Source organism: Chenopodium album, chromosome 20, assembly GCF_948465745.1.
Source record: "Chenopodium album chromosome 20, dcCheAlbu1.1, whole genome shotgun sequence".
NCBI lineage: Eukaryota > Viridiplantae > Streptophyta > Magnoliopsida > Caryophyllales > Amaranthaceae > Chenopodium > Chenopodium album.
This window is the reverse complement of record NC_137853.1, coordinates 39,710,863-39,724,379: the sequence shown is the minus strand read 5'-3', so window position 1 is coordinate 39,724,379 and position 13,517 is coordinate 39,710,863. Positions and strand designations below refer to the sequence as shown.

The window sequence follows — 13,517 nt, the reverse complement described above, 5'->3', positions numbered from 1 at the left end:
CATCTTCTGGTTAAAAATTTTCCCTCCAAAAGTTTTGTTTTGTTTTTTTTTTTTTTTTTGGCCAAAACTTCTTAGAGAAGTTTTTAATACAAACTATTCAATAATATTTCACTTCCTCTTTTATAAGTATATTCCATTTGACATTTGTACACAATCAAACAAAGATTTTTTTTTATATACAATATTATGCAATAATTGTTTTCTATCTATAACTTTATGATGTAATTCATAGTTATTTTTATTAGTTGTGTATACATTATTCTTTTTTTTTTTGTTAAGAGAGCCACAAGGGCGGGGGTAAGAATCGATCCCATGATCTCTAACCACTTGAGCTATCCCTCACTCGCATTCTCTCTGTTTTCTTTGGTGTGATCAATTTTTTTAAATTTTTTTGTAATTACAAAACTTTTATTTTATTCTGCAATTAGGTTTAATTTTTTATAATTAAATAATAATGCTAAATTAATGATAAGTATCAAGTTTTATAAATTACCGTGCATGGCACGGGACTTAACCTAGTACTAATATATATATTAAAAGGCGTTACTAAGGTCACGTTCTCTTCACCTTATTTTTGCTAATTATTTTTAATTAGAGAACAGGGCCTAAGAATGTCTAAGAAAGATGGTAAGGGGATTCGAATACCCAACCTCTTATAAGAAAGATGGTTATTTAACCATCTAAGCCAATTATCAATCTATAACTTTATACTAAAGGCGAAACCAGAAATGACATTTTTTCCCTCCAAAAGTTTTGTTTTGTTTTTTTTTTTTTTTTGGCCAAAACTTCTTAGAGAAGTTTTTAATACAAACTATTCAATAATATTTCACTTCCTCTTTTATAAGTATATTCCATTTGACATTTGTACACAATCAAACAAAGATTTTTTTTTATATACAATATTATGCAATAATTGTTTTCTATCTATAACTTTATGATGTAATTCATAGTTATTTTTATTAGTTGTGTATACATTATTCTTTTTTTTTTTGTTAAGAGAGCCACAAGGGCGGGGGTAAGAATCGATCCCATGATCTCTAACCACTTGAGCTATCCCTCACTCGCATTCTCTCTGTTTTCTTTGGTGTGATCAATTTTTTTAAATTTTTTTGTAATTACAAAACTTTTATTTTATTCTGCAATTAGGTTTAATTTTTTATAATTAAATAATAATGCTAAATTAATGATAAGTATCAAGTTTTATAAATTACCGTGCATGGCACGGGACTTAACCTAGTACTAATATATATATTAAAAGGCGTTACTAAGGTCGCGTTCTCTTCACCTTATTTTTGCTAATTATTTTTAATTAGAGAACAGGGCCTAAGAATGTCTAAGAAAGATGGTAAGGGGATTCGAATACCCAACCTCTTATAAGAAAGATGGTTATTTAACCATCTAAGCCAATTATCAATCTATCTATAACTTTATACTAAAGGCGAAACCAGAAATGACACATGTCATCTTCTGGTTAAAAATTTTCCCTCCAAAAGTTTTGTTTTGTTTTTTTTTTTTTTTTGGCCAAAACTTCTTAGAGAAGTTTTTAATACAAACTATTCAATAATATTTCACTTCCTCTTTTATAAGTATATTCCATTTGACATTTGTACACAATCAAACAAAGATTTTTTTTTATATACAATATTATGCAATAATTGTTTTCTATCTATAACTTTATGATGTAATTCATAGTTATTTTTATTAGTTGTGTATACATTATTCTTTTTTTTTTTTGTTAAGAGAGCCACAAGGGCGGGGGTAAGAATCGATCCCATGATCTCTAACCACTTGAGCTATCCCTCACTCGCATTCTCTCTGTTTTCTTTGGTGTGATCAATTTTTTTAAATTTTTTTGTAATTACAAAACTTTTATTTTATTCTGCAATTAGGTTTAATTTTTTATAATTAAATAATAATGCTAAATTAATGATAAGTATCAAGTTTTATAAATTACCGTGCATGGCACGGGACTTAACCTAGTACTAATATATATATTAAAAGGCGTTACTAAGGTCGCGTTCTCTTCACCTTATTTTTGCTAATTATTTTTAATTAGAGAACAGGGCCTAAGAATGTCTAAGAAAGATGGTAAGGGGATTCGAATACCCAACCTCTTATAAGAAAGATGGTTATTTAACCATCTAAGCCAATTATCAATTATGCTATAAACATGAAAATAAATGTATATAATTGATAATCACAAGGTCTAATTAAAAAAAAATTAAAAATTAAAATAAAAAAAACATTACAAATAGCAAATACATTTAATTACAAGAAATAATTAAAGTAGAAACCTGGTGCAACACCCGGACTACACACTAATTTTGTTTAAAATCATGATACAAGTAAATCGAATGCAAACACAAGAGAAAATATAATGATCAAGTATAAGTGTATAACATTAATTTTTGATGCTTTTATAATTATGTGTGTAATAAAGTAATAACCTTTTTTTTAAGGGAAAATAAAAACCTAAATTGCCATAAAATACAATTTTATTAGCCATGCAATGAAGAAGAATAAATGAGTTAGAAGACTTAAAACTTCCCTAGTATAGTTTATTACTCCGTATTTGCGGTTTCGTTTCATAGAGTTGCTATTTTTTGATTGGTAAACATCTAAACTAAACAAGCAAGAATGCAAGATTATAACTTTCCGTTTAATGAAAGATAAGTGAATAAGTGATACGTAGTACATGAAATGTGGTTAGGTGTGAATAAGTCTTGTCCCTTAATTTAATAAAATAAAGTTTGGTCAGCCTAAGATGGAGTCAACTAATGTTCATTCACACAACGTTACCATGGTCATGAAATCAACTACTACTATCTAATATAATTTCCCAAGTAAATCCTACTCCATAGTATTTGAATATCATTTTGCATTAGGCCATCCATGTTCTCTTCGCCTTAAAGTAAAAACAATCTTTGTTCAGTTCATTAAAATAATTAAGGCTTAATTAAATAATTTTCATTTTTTAAAGAAGTTCTAAACGATATTGTATTTCAGTTAAAGTCTCAATTGACTATTGATGATAATAAAAATAGATTTAACCCCAATACTTTTTGGTAATAATAAAGTGATACTTTTTTTTTTTTTTTTTTTTTTTTGAAAACATAAGAAAGTAATACTTCGTATCATGAGCATCTTCTATTGCCTCGATTTTTCAAGGAAATTATATTAATTTAAACCTTTTATAGTAAAGCTTCAAGTTCAATTTTTTAAAATATCTTGCACATTTTAATTTTTTTGAAAGGTTCAAATATCTTGCACTTATTCCTGTTATGATGTCAATTTTTCTGAATAGACAAAACTACAAAATTTACAGTAAATTGTTAAAAGTGTTTAAAAAAAATAAAACCCAAAATACCAATTCATCTATCAATTATTTTTATGAAAATAAGAATATAAAAACTTATTTTGGAAAGACGATAAAGTTACATGTACGTTATCATATGAGAGCGAGTATGACACTATATGAGAGCACTTGTGCCTTAAATGTGTGGATAAACTTATTTGTCAGCTGATATTTAATTTGATTTGCTTGAGGTTTCGTTTTCATATAGTACACCACGGTCAATTTCAGCTCTTGTTGGTCTCATATTCTTATCATTTACAGCATGCTTTAATATTGCGGCACTTCATTTACCAAATCTAGCCTAATACTAGAGAATACTTAATATACCTACTTGTATTGCTTCGTGCTCAATACTTGCGTGACTATATGAAATTCGACATGGTCCAGGCACATAGCTCAGAATTAGTCTATCCAATGATGCAAAACTATTGAAACCAACTTGCTAGCTAGCTAAATTAGATTTCGAAACATGTTATAATAACTAATGTCATAATGTGCTAAGATATTTTATAAACCTAATCTCCCTATTGATGTTACGAGAACATTATTGACTTGTATTGATTTAATAAAGTTGTACATGTATTTTGAATTTTAATTTTAATTTTACTACTAAACAAATCTTGGGGGCTTCAAGCCTCAAATGACCAATCCAAATTTAAACAAATTGCTCATAGTTTTTAATTGTAGGAGTAGTTGATACTTTGATTATTGCAGTATATTTATAGTTTATAGATGCTTACAGATATAGACATGGGTGGAGGAAAATTCATATACACCACTTTATCCAGATTACCATGCAAAAAGGCATTTTTGACATCATTTTTCGAGCCAGCATGCATGAAGGCCAATTAAGCAGAACACAAAAAGATCCAACTCGGCATGAGCTTGTCACAAGATCAATACGACACAAGGCTTGGTGGGTAATGGACTAATGGGTCGTGCATGAACAATTTTTTTTCAAAATTTGGCACCACAAGCATAACGAGTCAGTTTGATATTGACCAGCTTATTTTGAGCAATTCAACAATAATATACGAAGTACAAATTATTAAGGAGGTTTGATGACACGACACGACATGTGGGCGTGGACCGTGCATGAACTTTGATTTAAAAGATCGACATGAGCTCGACACGACATAACACAACTATTTCTTGACCTATCGAGGCACAACACATGCTCACCTTTTAGTTGTTTAAATAAGACTCTTTAACATATCGAGAAAATAGAGTTGATTTCAACCTAAAAAAGGTTAACGCGTATCTTTACCAAGCTTACATCCCTTATCATGAAAGTAAAGCTTGTAGATAAAGTTTCTATTTATAAAAGATTAAAATCAAATATTAGTGTGTAAAGGTAATCATATTGTTCTATAATTTTTTTTGTTTTTTTTTTTTTTTTTGACAAAATGCATAAATACTTGTAAAGTATAATGAAAACTTATAGAGTAACCAATATTTAAATTTATGAATGACTAAATACTCGTATTAAATCAAATCCAAATTGAATCCCAAGTTTCCTTGTGTTGGTTATGAATCAGGTATAGACCGATAGACCATGTTTTTTAGAGCTTTTGAGTAGAGCAGAGCAGAGCCGAGCACATCAGCTCAAAAGAACATGCCCTAAAATATACTTGTATAAGTCTCGAATTATCGGATTAAAAAATTAATGTTGGGTAATCATTAGAATATTAGATCAGGTTGGTTTCGGTCTTATTTAGAATCGGGCCACTTTATTTATTGAACAGGCCCGATAGTTAGCGTCGAAAACATAGTCCAACAAAACGACCCATTATCATTTGCTCCATCATCATTCTTAGAACGATTGAACTACTGAAGAATTGAACTCAAAATCAGTAAAATTCAAGTCAAGAACAAAAATGGAGGATTCGTTGCGAATTAAAGAAATCGAAGAAACTATTTCCACTGAAGAATTTGAGTCTCAAATCGAAACCCTAAATGTTCCCGTTGTAAATTTCACAATTTCCTGATTTTTCTATTTCTCTAATTCTATTTCTTAATTTATTTGATTTTGAATATTGTTTCAATTTTGATTTTGAAAAAAACAAAAGGTTTTCAGAGGATTTGTTAAGGATTGGAAAGCTTTCCACAGTTGGAACCCTAAAAATGGCGGTCTCGATTATTTGCAGGTTTGCGTTTTATAATTTCATCATTTTGCATTATTATTGCATTGAATTATGAATTATTTGAATGTACTGGCTGTTTATTTGCTTTTAGTTTAATGATTTGCGCAACAAATTTATAATATATCGAGGAATTATTTTCACTATTTTAACAAGGTAATTAGCTTAATCAAGTTGGAATTTGGTTATGCATAAATATTAGGGATGATAATGAGCCTAATCTACTTAGGATATCCTCGATCAAAGTTTGGCTCTAGTCGATAACTTGATACCTTTACGACTTTACGAGCCTATTCGAGCTCGGAAGATTATACAAGTGTGTTAAAATAGGATATACTCTTATGTGTGGCTATTCCTTGAAAAGCTCGAGTGCATGTTTGAATGTATGGATTAAGTTAAGTAAATGGATGAGATTGACGTGTGCTCGAGTTCATGTTTGTATATATGAATTTAGTTGAATGAAAAGATGAGTTATGACGTTTGAGATACAATATTGATTTAACTAAATTGTTTCAAGGATCTTGAAGAATGATGAAACATTAGAGCTTGAGAAAGGATTTACTTGCTCTTTACTCGAGCTCCAATCAAGCAAGAGTTGTCGTGCCTGAAAATTTTGTTTTCGACAAGCTTGAGTTCAAGGCCTTCAAGCCTAGATTGCCTTGAGCTTAATTTCCATTAAGCTCTACGAGTTCTTATCATCCCTATTTAACCAAAGAATGTACATGCTAAAGGAGTCATTGTTACATATGTACAATCAGCATAGTTTGTTCCTCTTTCTTGCATCTTTACTCTTTCATCATGTTATTTATATTCTTGTTTAGTTTCGTTTTCATTTCTTTCATCCAAAATTGGATGGAAAGTTGTGTAGCATATGTGATTAACTGATTATAAATATTAGGAGCGGGTACAATCAGCTGTTGTGGAGGTTATGTTATCAAGATCAGCACCTGTCTTCTATGGTGATATTAGAAGCCATGAGAGGGTATGCAGTTCTTTTGCCATTTACCATTTCTAACCTTATGATTTTGGACTATTTATTCAAGTTATTACCCTTTCTGACGTGTAGGTTCCACTGCCGTTTTCTTCATTCATTGAGTTTTGTAAGAGGGGTCCAATCAAAGATGATAGTCATGATGCCTGCAGTGAGTCTGAGATACTTCAGAGTGTGGGATCGGATGCCGAGCTGTGCAATTCATTAACAAATGCTCGTGATCAGATTTATTTAGCTCAGGTTGAAGCTCATAGTCCAGAGACTCCTAGTTGACACTGGACAGTGTATTAATGGTAGAACGTGATGTGCAGCATTAGCTAATAACATAATGATGACGGTGATAATTATTACAATGATAATGGTTCTGTAAGTATTCAAATAGGCAAGATACAAACAACTCAGATGAGATAAAATGAAATCTAAAATTTGGACCAGGTTACCTTTTTTGAGTTAAGTAAATACAAGGAATATCCGTTTGTGATTTATGTTCCTTTTTTTTTAAATAAAAAATTATACATGTGCATAATACAACTATCACTGGAGGCTGAATCCTAATGCCTTATCAGATAATGCTAGACTTCTGGTAGGGCATAGAGTCAGAACATTTGCTTAGAAATGCAGGGTTGCATTATGTTGCTCCTATCTGCGCTACACTATCTCTTGAGTTGTGTTTGAAGCAGAATTTTTTATTACCCCTCTTTATGTTCTAAGCACTGAAGTATTGGCATCTACTTGTTTATAATTCTTGTACATATAATGTGGCTGTAGGTTCCAATCCTGAACAGAGAGAATGAAGAAAGGGTACAATTAGAAAGTTTACAAGAAGACATAAAAATAGTATGTTTATGAACCCTTTACTTATGTGTTTTGATTTGCAGCTGTTCTGATTCTGAATGTAGCCCCTGCCTTACTGCTTGCTTCTTATTACCAGCCTTCTTTCTTGGGACCAAATAAAATTTCTTCTATCAATTTGTGGATGAATAATGCAGATGCTAGATCAAGCACCCACTATGATCCACACCATAATCTTTTATGTGTAATTTCTGGGTGCAAGCAAGGTACCTAACTTTTTTTTTTTCTTTGAATTTCTTGCAACTTATGTTGTATTATTGTTGTTTAGTGCAGAAGAGTGCTATGTTTGTGCAAATATGCAAACACTTTTGTATCTGCATTATGGTGTTTGATTAGTCTATCTGCAAACACTTTTATATCTGCATTTGACTGATATCTTGCTTTGTTAGTGATATTGTGATGATAGGCCTTTTTTTGGGTTGACTGATAGACCTTTGTCATGTACATTGTATGAAATTTGACAACGTGACAGATCATCCCTAGTGCATTGCTTTAATTATTATTATTATATTTATAGAACTCCAGTTATTACATTCTGGTTTGGTCTAGTTCTCTTGTCCTTCTGATTGGTATTTTTGTGAAAAGGAAGAAATTAGGGCCATGTTTGTGTTCTGAATTCGGAAAGATCTAATCCCTGACTCAGAGTTGTGGATATTGGAGTGAGATTAAGTGAATGGCATTCTAATATATGCTGCATTATTGTGGTGCATATAAACGGCAGTTAACTTTTCTTTTATAAATATTGTAAGACTAAGATTTGGTAGCAAAACTGTTCTTCACATGGACATTTTTTCTGAATTTTAAGCTTATTGGTTTCTTTGTTTGGAATGATCATCCTTATACTCTCATATTAGTTGTGCTTCTTTGTGTGTTTATCAAAGCCTTTAAGCCTTGAGGGTGAGGGTTTATATTTTTAAATACTTCGTTTATTTTTAGGAAAGGTGGAATATATTTGTTTAAACTCAGATGCTGAATGATGCTGCTTTTTAACTTCTGTCATGCAGCATCCAATCTTTAAGCAACTAACATATGTATTTTTGCTTGTCACTTTGTATTGATTCACCTCTGACTATTCTACTTTTGGCAGTTGTTTTATGGCCACCATCTGCTGGGCCGCTGTTGTATCCTATGCCAATTTACGGAGAGTCCTCTAATCATAGGTATGCTGAAAATACAGTTACTAAAGGAATGTAAGTAAAATTCTAATGGGAGTTTGGGGATCAAAAACTGGCAGTGGGGTTGGATGTTGATTGGGATTTCGAAATTCGTATGGTAATTTCTGTTCCTTTGTTTGGAACTTTGGGTTGTGGTGGGCTAATGGGAATAAATTGAGAATAAAGCGGCAAATTACTAAAATATCCATTTATCTATCTTTTCTATGGTCATTAATGAGCAAGTAATAAGGCCTAACAATTATCTCCAATCAAATGAAACAAATGGAAAACATAAATTTGGTCACTTATTTTCCATTCCCAACTCTAGATACCCATTTTTGAAAACCCTGACTGGCGCTAAGTATTCAGTGCTTTTTGTCATATTCTGGAGGGCAAAATGGAATTATCATAAGTTTAGAACCCTATGCTAGACTTGGTTGGAAGGAGTTAAGAAGGATATGAAGTATATGGACTTGCATGAGGATGAGGTATTGGATCGTAAGGGATGGGGGAGGAAGATTTTTGTGGACGACCACACGGAATAATTATATTTGGTTCATGTAGCTGACCCCATTTATGGGATTAAGGCTTTGATTGATTCATCTTCACTTTTTTTCCAACAGCTCTGTTACTCTTGATTCTCCTGATTTTTCGCGTTATCCAAGATTTGAACGTGCTCATGAGTACTCTCAGAAAGTCACTCTTCAAGCAGGAGATTGCCTCTTTATTCCTGAAGGCTGGTAAGTATTTTAAAAACTGTCATCTTTACACATACGTCAGCAATGATTGTCCTTATGACTGCCCATTGCACCTGGGCTTTTAATTGGTAATAGGTCTGGAGTCATGAACCAGGGCATCCAAGTTCCAAATCTATTGAATAATTCTTGTGATTCAATTCTGTGTTTTTGTGTAAGAGTGATATTCTTATGACTCAGATGAGGTTTTTGATCTTAATTGATGATTATCTTGGCAATTTGTTTTTCAACTGAAATATGGTTTTTAAGCATCGTATCTAAAACACAGGTGCTCTGACGACCGTTCTGGTCTTCTAGGTCTAAAGAAATACAAAAGTTGTATAGAATGGAAATCAGAAATATTATTAGGGCAAGGGTAATGCAAAAGTTTGTATAGAATGTTAATCAGAAATAGACTTACTCCCCTCTTCTTGTTACTCAAGCTAGCTCAAACTTTATTCTAACAGCTAAATATGTATTGCCGCATTGCCTAGACTACCCCTCCCTTCAGGCTAGTTCATTGCAAAGTTATATAGAGGACTTTTTGTTTTGTAGAGCCATATATATGGTTATGTCCTTTACTCTTTTCAAATATATAGAGGAGTTTTTGTTATCATAATATCTAGAACTGCAAGAATCCATTCCTTTACTTCATATCACTTGTTTGACAGGTTCCATCAAGTTGATAGTGATCAATTAACCATAGCTGTTAACTTTTGGTGGAGATCAAATATGACGTCGAACATGTTGGAACACATGGATGTATATTACTTGCGTAGAATATTGAGAAGGTGTGCCTTTTCATTTACCTCAATAATGTAATTTGATAAATTATATAAACTATGACTTATGCTACGTTTTTTCCGTGTTGTGTCTGTTGGTGATACGGGTGTTCTCAAAATGAAGATTAATTGACAAAGAGATGGTATGTAGCTTGTCATTTCATTTTGTCGTAGAATTGTACATGTTTGTTATTCATTTGAAGTGATTGTGTCTTGATTGCCTGAGAATTTCTTCTGTGGTTCTGTCAATATTGTGCACAGGCTTGTTGCTTATTTGAAGTGATGGCACATGTCTTGATGTTTAGAATCGTTTGTCTAAATATGTGTCGCTATCAGTATGCTTGTGGACTGCTGATGTTTGCTTCTTTACTCAGCTTACCTTTCCTTTTCATCAACTCTAACTGTGATAATTCTTTTCTTTATATTTAATGAATCCCCATATGCGTTGCCTTGTAGTCTGGTGCCTTGAAAATTGGCATTTGCATAATTGTCTTTTATTTGTTTATTTATTATTAAACTTGTGTATTCTGTATATCATATATTCCTCAGCATGTCCGCATTATCATTTATCAAGACATGTTTCAAGAAAAATGGCGACCTTAGAAATGCTAGTATTTTTTTTTTGTGGGCACATGTCCCAGTGTGTATCATCATTAGAATTTACTTTACTGACGCAGTCTAAAATACTTCAACATTTTTGGGTGACTATTTTTTCATGATACTTCTTTCCTTTTCAATAGGGCAGAATCAGATGTTGCAGAAAACTTATAATGCGGGTTCTGGCAAAATGAGAGACTGCAGAAGTGAAGAACCTGATAATGGAAAAGCAGGTCTTATATTCGCTGCACATTGGTGGATATATATTGAGCATCTGGTCTAGAGTAACTGATTAGATTCTCGTGTCCTTGCATCAGATAGTCAAGGAATTGTCGTGCACCAGAAGCATGAAAATAAGATTAATCTTAACGTCAAACCTCATGATCTTGCCCCCCTAGCACTTGAAACACTTCATGAACTTCTTTCTCTCGTCCATGATGGGGTTAGTGCTGTCAGTCAACCATGTACTACAACTGAGTCTAGGGTGATTCCTGATAAGAATGGCAAGAACACAATGGTTACCAAGCCCTATTGCCCCAGTGCTGCCACTCAAGATCAATGCTCTTCAAGAAGTGATTCAGGAGTTATTCCAGACAAGGACTCCAAGAACGTGCTGATATCTAACTTATGTCGTTTGGAAGATGATTCAATTGCCAGTATTCTCTGGAATCTTGAACCAATTGATCTTCTGACAGTTTTTATGGCAATGGCGGTGAGTTTTTGCTTTTAATGCCTTGAATCAGGGAAACCAGTTGAAAGTTTTTCTGCTCCGTGCTGCAGTCCCTTTGCTTATGTGCTTTCTCTTATGCAAAATATCGTTTGTTTTTGTCATTTTCTAGATTATTAAGAATTTTATGTAGCTATTTTTTCTCTACCTCGTAGTAAGCTTTGCACTGGAATTCACAACACTTTTGGGAAGATTGATTGATTAATATGTTCTGGCATCTTAAAAAGGACTTTGATAAATTTTTTTTCATAACTAAACGCTCGAACTAATATATTGACGCTTCTTGTCTCTGTTTATTTATTTAAATTTTGTGTGCAGTTAGCTACTTATCACCTGACATTTCATCAATGCAAATCATTATTAATTGGTGTTAATTGTGCTATCCAAGTGGCATCTTATTATTATGTTTGTCTGTTTTGTTATTTTTTCAGAACAGCTTTCCCCGAACCTTAGAAGCATTGATACTTCACATGCTTTCGCCAGTGGGGGCTGAAGTTCTTACGCGAAAATTTGATGAATTAGATCAGCAGCTGACTGAAGAAGACCGGTAAGTGATCAATTGAGAAATGACTGTTTTTTTTTTTTTTTCCTCCAAATATGGCAGGTTTGACACCTCTAATTTGGTATTTGTCTTGTTAATTACAGGGGCTCATTCTACCAGAGGTTTTATAGTGTGTTTGATGATCAATTTGCTGTAATGGATGTGATCTTGAAAGGAAAAGAGTCATTTGCACTCCAGGTAAGAAATGATTTTACCTTTGTATTTTTCTAATTTGAATTTTGCATCGATATCTGTTGAGGGAAAAGGCTGATAAATAGAGCATTACATAGTAAGAAGAAAAACTATTTTAATTGAGGTGAGTACCGACTTTAATGTTTGTAATTTTTAGCAAAAGCTTGCTTAATTAATTAGTCAAAATTGGTACAAGGTCATTGTACCTCTGTTTAAGGAAGTTACTGTACTGTTAAGCTATCGAGACAAATTATTTTTTTTTTTAATTTTTTTAATTTTTTTTTTTAATTTGTGGGATAGGAAAACCCTTACAGTAGAACTTTTATATGCAAACTTTTCTATCTACCATTCCACCGATGAAGTGGGAATATAATTCACCCTACTGTTGCTTTTATGTCCTTGTTATCATACAGTTTTGTACACTAATACATAATCAAATGTAACTTCTTATCCTGGAAAAAGTACTTTACAAGCCTTTTGAATCACAATCCATTTTTCATCCTTTTTATCGTTTTCTCTTTTGGGTTGGCCTTAAGTTAATGCTATACTAGTTAGTTACCTTGTAACTGTGGCTTTCATCTCTATGTCTAAGAGCCGTCTGCGCTTTAGGACTCCCAAGAAGAAAGCTGGATTTTACTTCTTATGATTATAAAATTCTTGGACATGCTTCTGTTTCACAATCAGAATCATATATTTATTAGATCGATCAATAATGCAAGATATCTTTTACTATGTTATATTAAAGTATTATTTTAAGATGTAAGTTACATTTTGTGATTTTGTTACACTTTTGTAGGCATTCAAGAATGTTTTGCAGCTATACATGGGAGTAACACTCAGTGGGTCCAGTTACACAGTCTGACGTGGCACTGATTCTTTTTTGGGACAGCTTGGTCTTGCCTGTTATAAATAGAAAGTTCGAGTGCTTAAACAGTGAATTTCTTTGTCTTCTGCAGCATATTTCACATGTGAGTCACTCATTACATTGTAGAATATTCATGGTTCTAGTTTGAATACTACTCGTAGTGTACTCCTTATTTGTAGATGTTAGATGCTTTGTGGATTTTTCTGTATAATTCAAATCTATTATGACATTGAGTACAGTAAAATGTTGTCCTTAAGGTTTCTGTTGATGTTTTTACTTAATGCTTAAGTACTATGTCGGCTTGTTATCATGAGGCAATTAAGTTTAATTTGTAGATGAACTGTTTAGCTGATGAGTTATTTTTGCTTAAACTCGCTGAATATGTCGGCCTCAGATATGGTGTCCGCCATGGCTGCATCTAAGTTTTCTTATTTATATAAAGGATCACACTTATGTTGACATGGGTTCAGGCTTACAGAACATTAGGGAAGGTTTTGAGTAACATGGTTTAGAAGATACAAGTTCGATTGTGGGAGGTAAAATAGAATTGCCTAGGGATATGATAAAATGATTAAAATTTATATAT

The 13,517-nt window shown here is 32.4% G+C and overlaps 1 protein-coding gene across 1 annotated transcript; it reads left to right on the top strand.

Annotated features, from left to right (window-relative positions):
• Window positions 1-5,133: 5,133 nt before the first annotated feature.
• LOC145597628 (lysine-specific demethylase JMJ31-like) lies at window positions 5,134-13,199 on the top strand. Its single transcript, XM_081653839.1, has 15 exons — window positions 5,134-5,322; window positions 5,425-5,502; window positions 6,395-6,478; window positions 6,563-6,727; window positions 7,256-7,324; window positions 7,419-7,545; window positions 8,427-8,499; window positions 9,117-9,233; window positions 9,899-10,018; window positions 10,134-10,152; window positions 10,755-10,839; window positions 10,924-11,318; window positions 11,765-11,880; window positions 11,979-12,072; window positions 12,863-13,199. Exons 1-15 carry the CDS (start codon window positions 5,233-5,235, stop codon window positions 12,926-12,928), a joined length of 1,698 nt encoding a protein of 565 aa, XP_081509965.1. The 5' UTR covers window positions 5,134-5,232; the 3' UTR covers window positions 12,929-13,199.
• The last annotated feature ends 318 nt before the right edge of the window (window positions 13,200-13,517 follow it).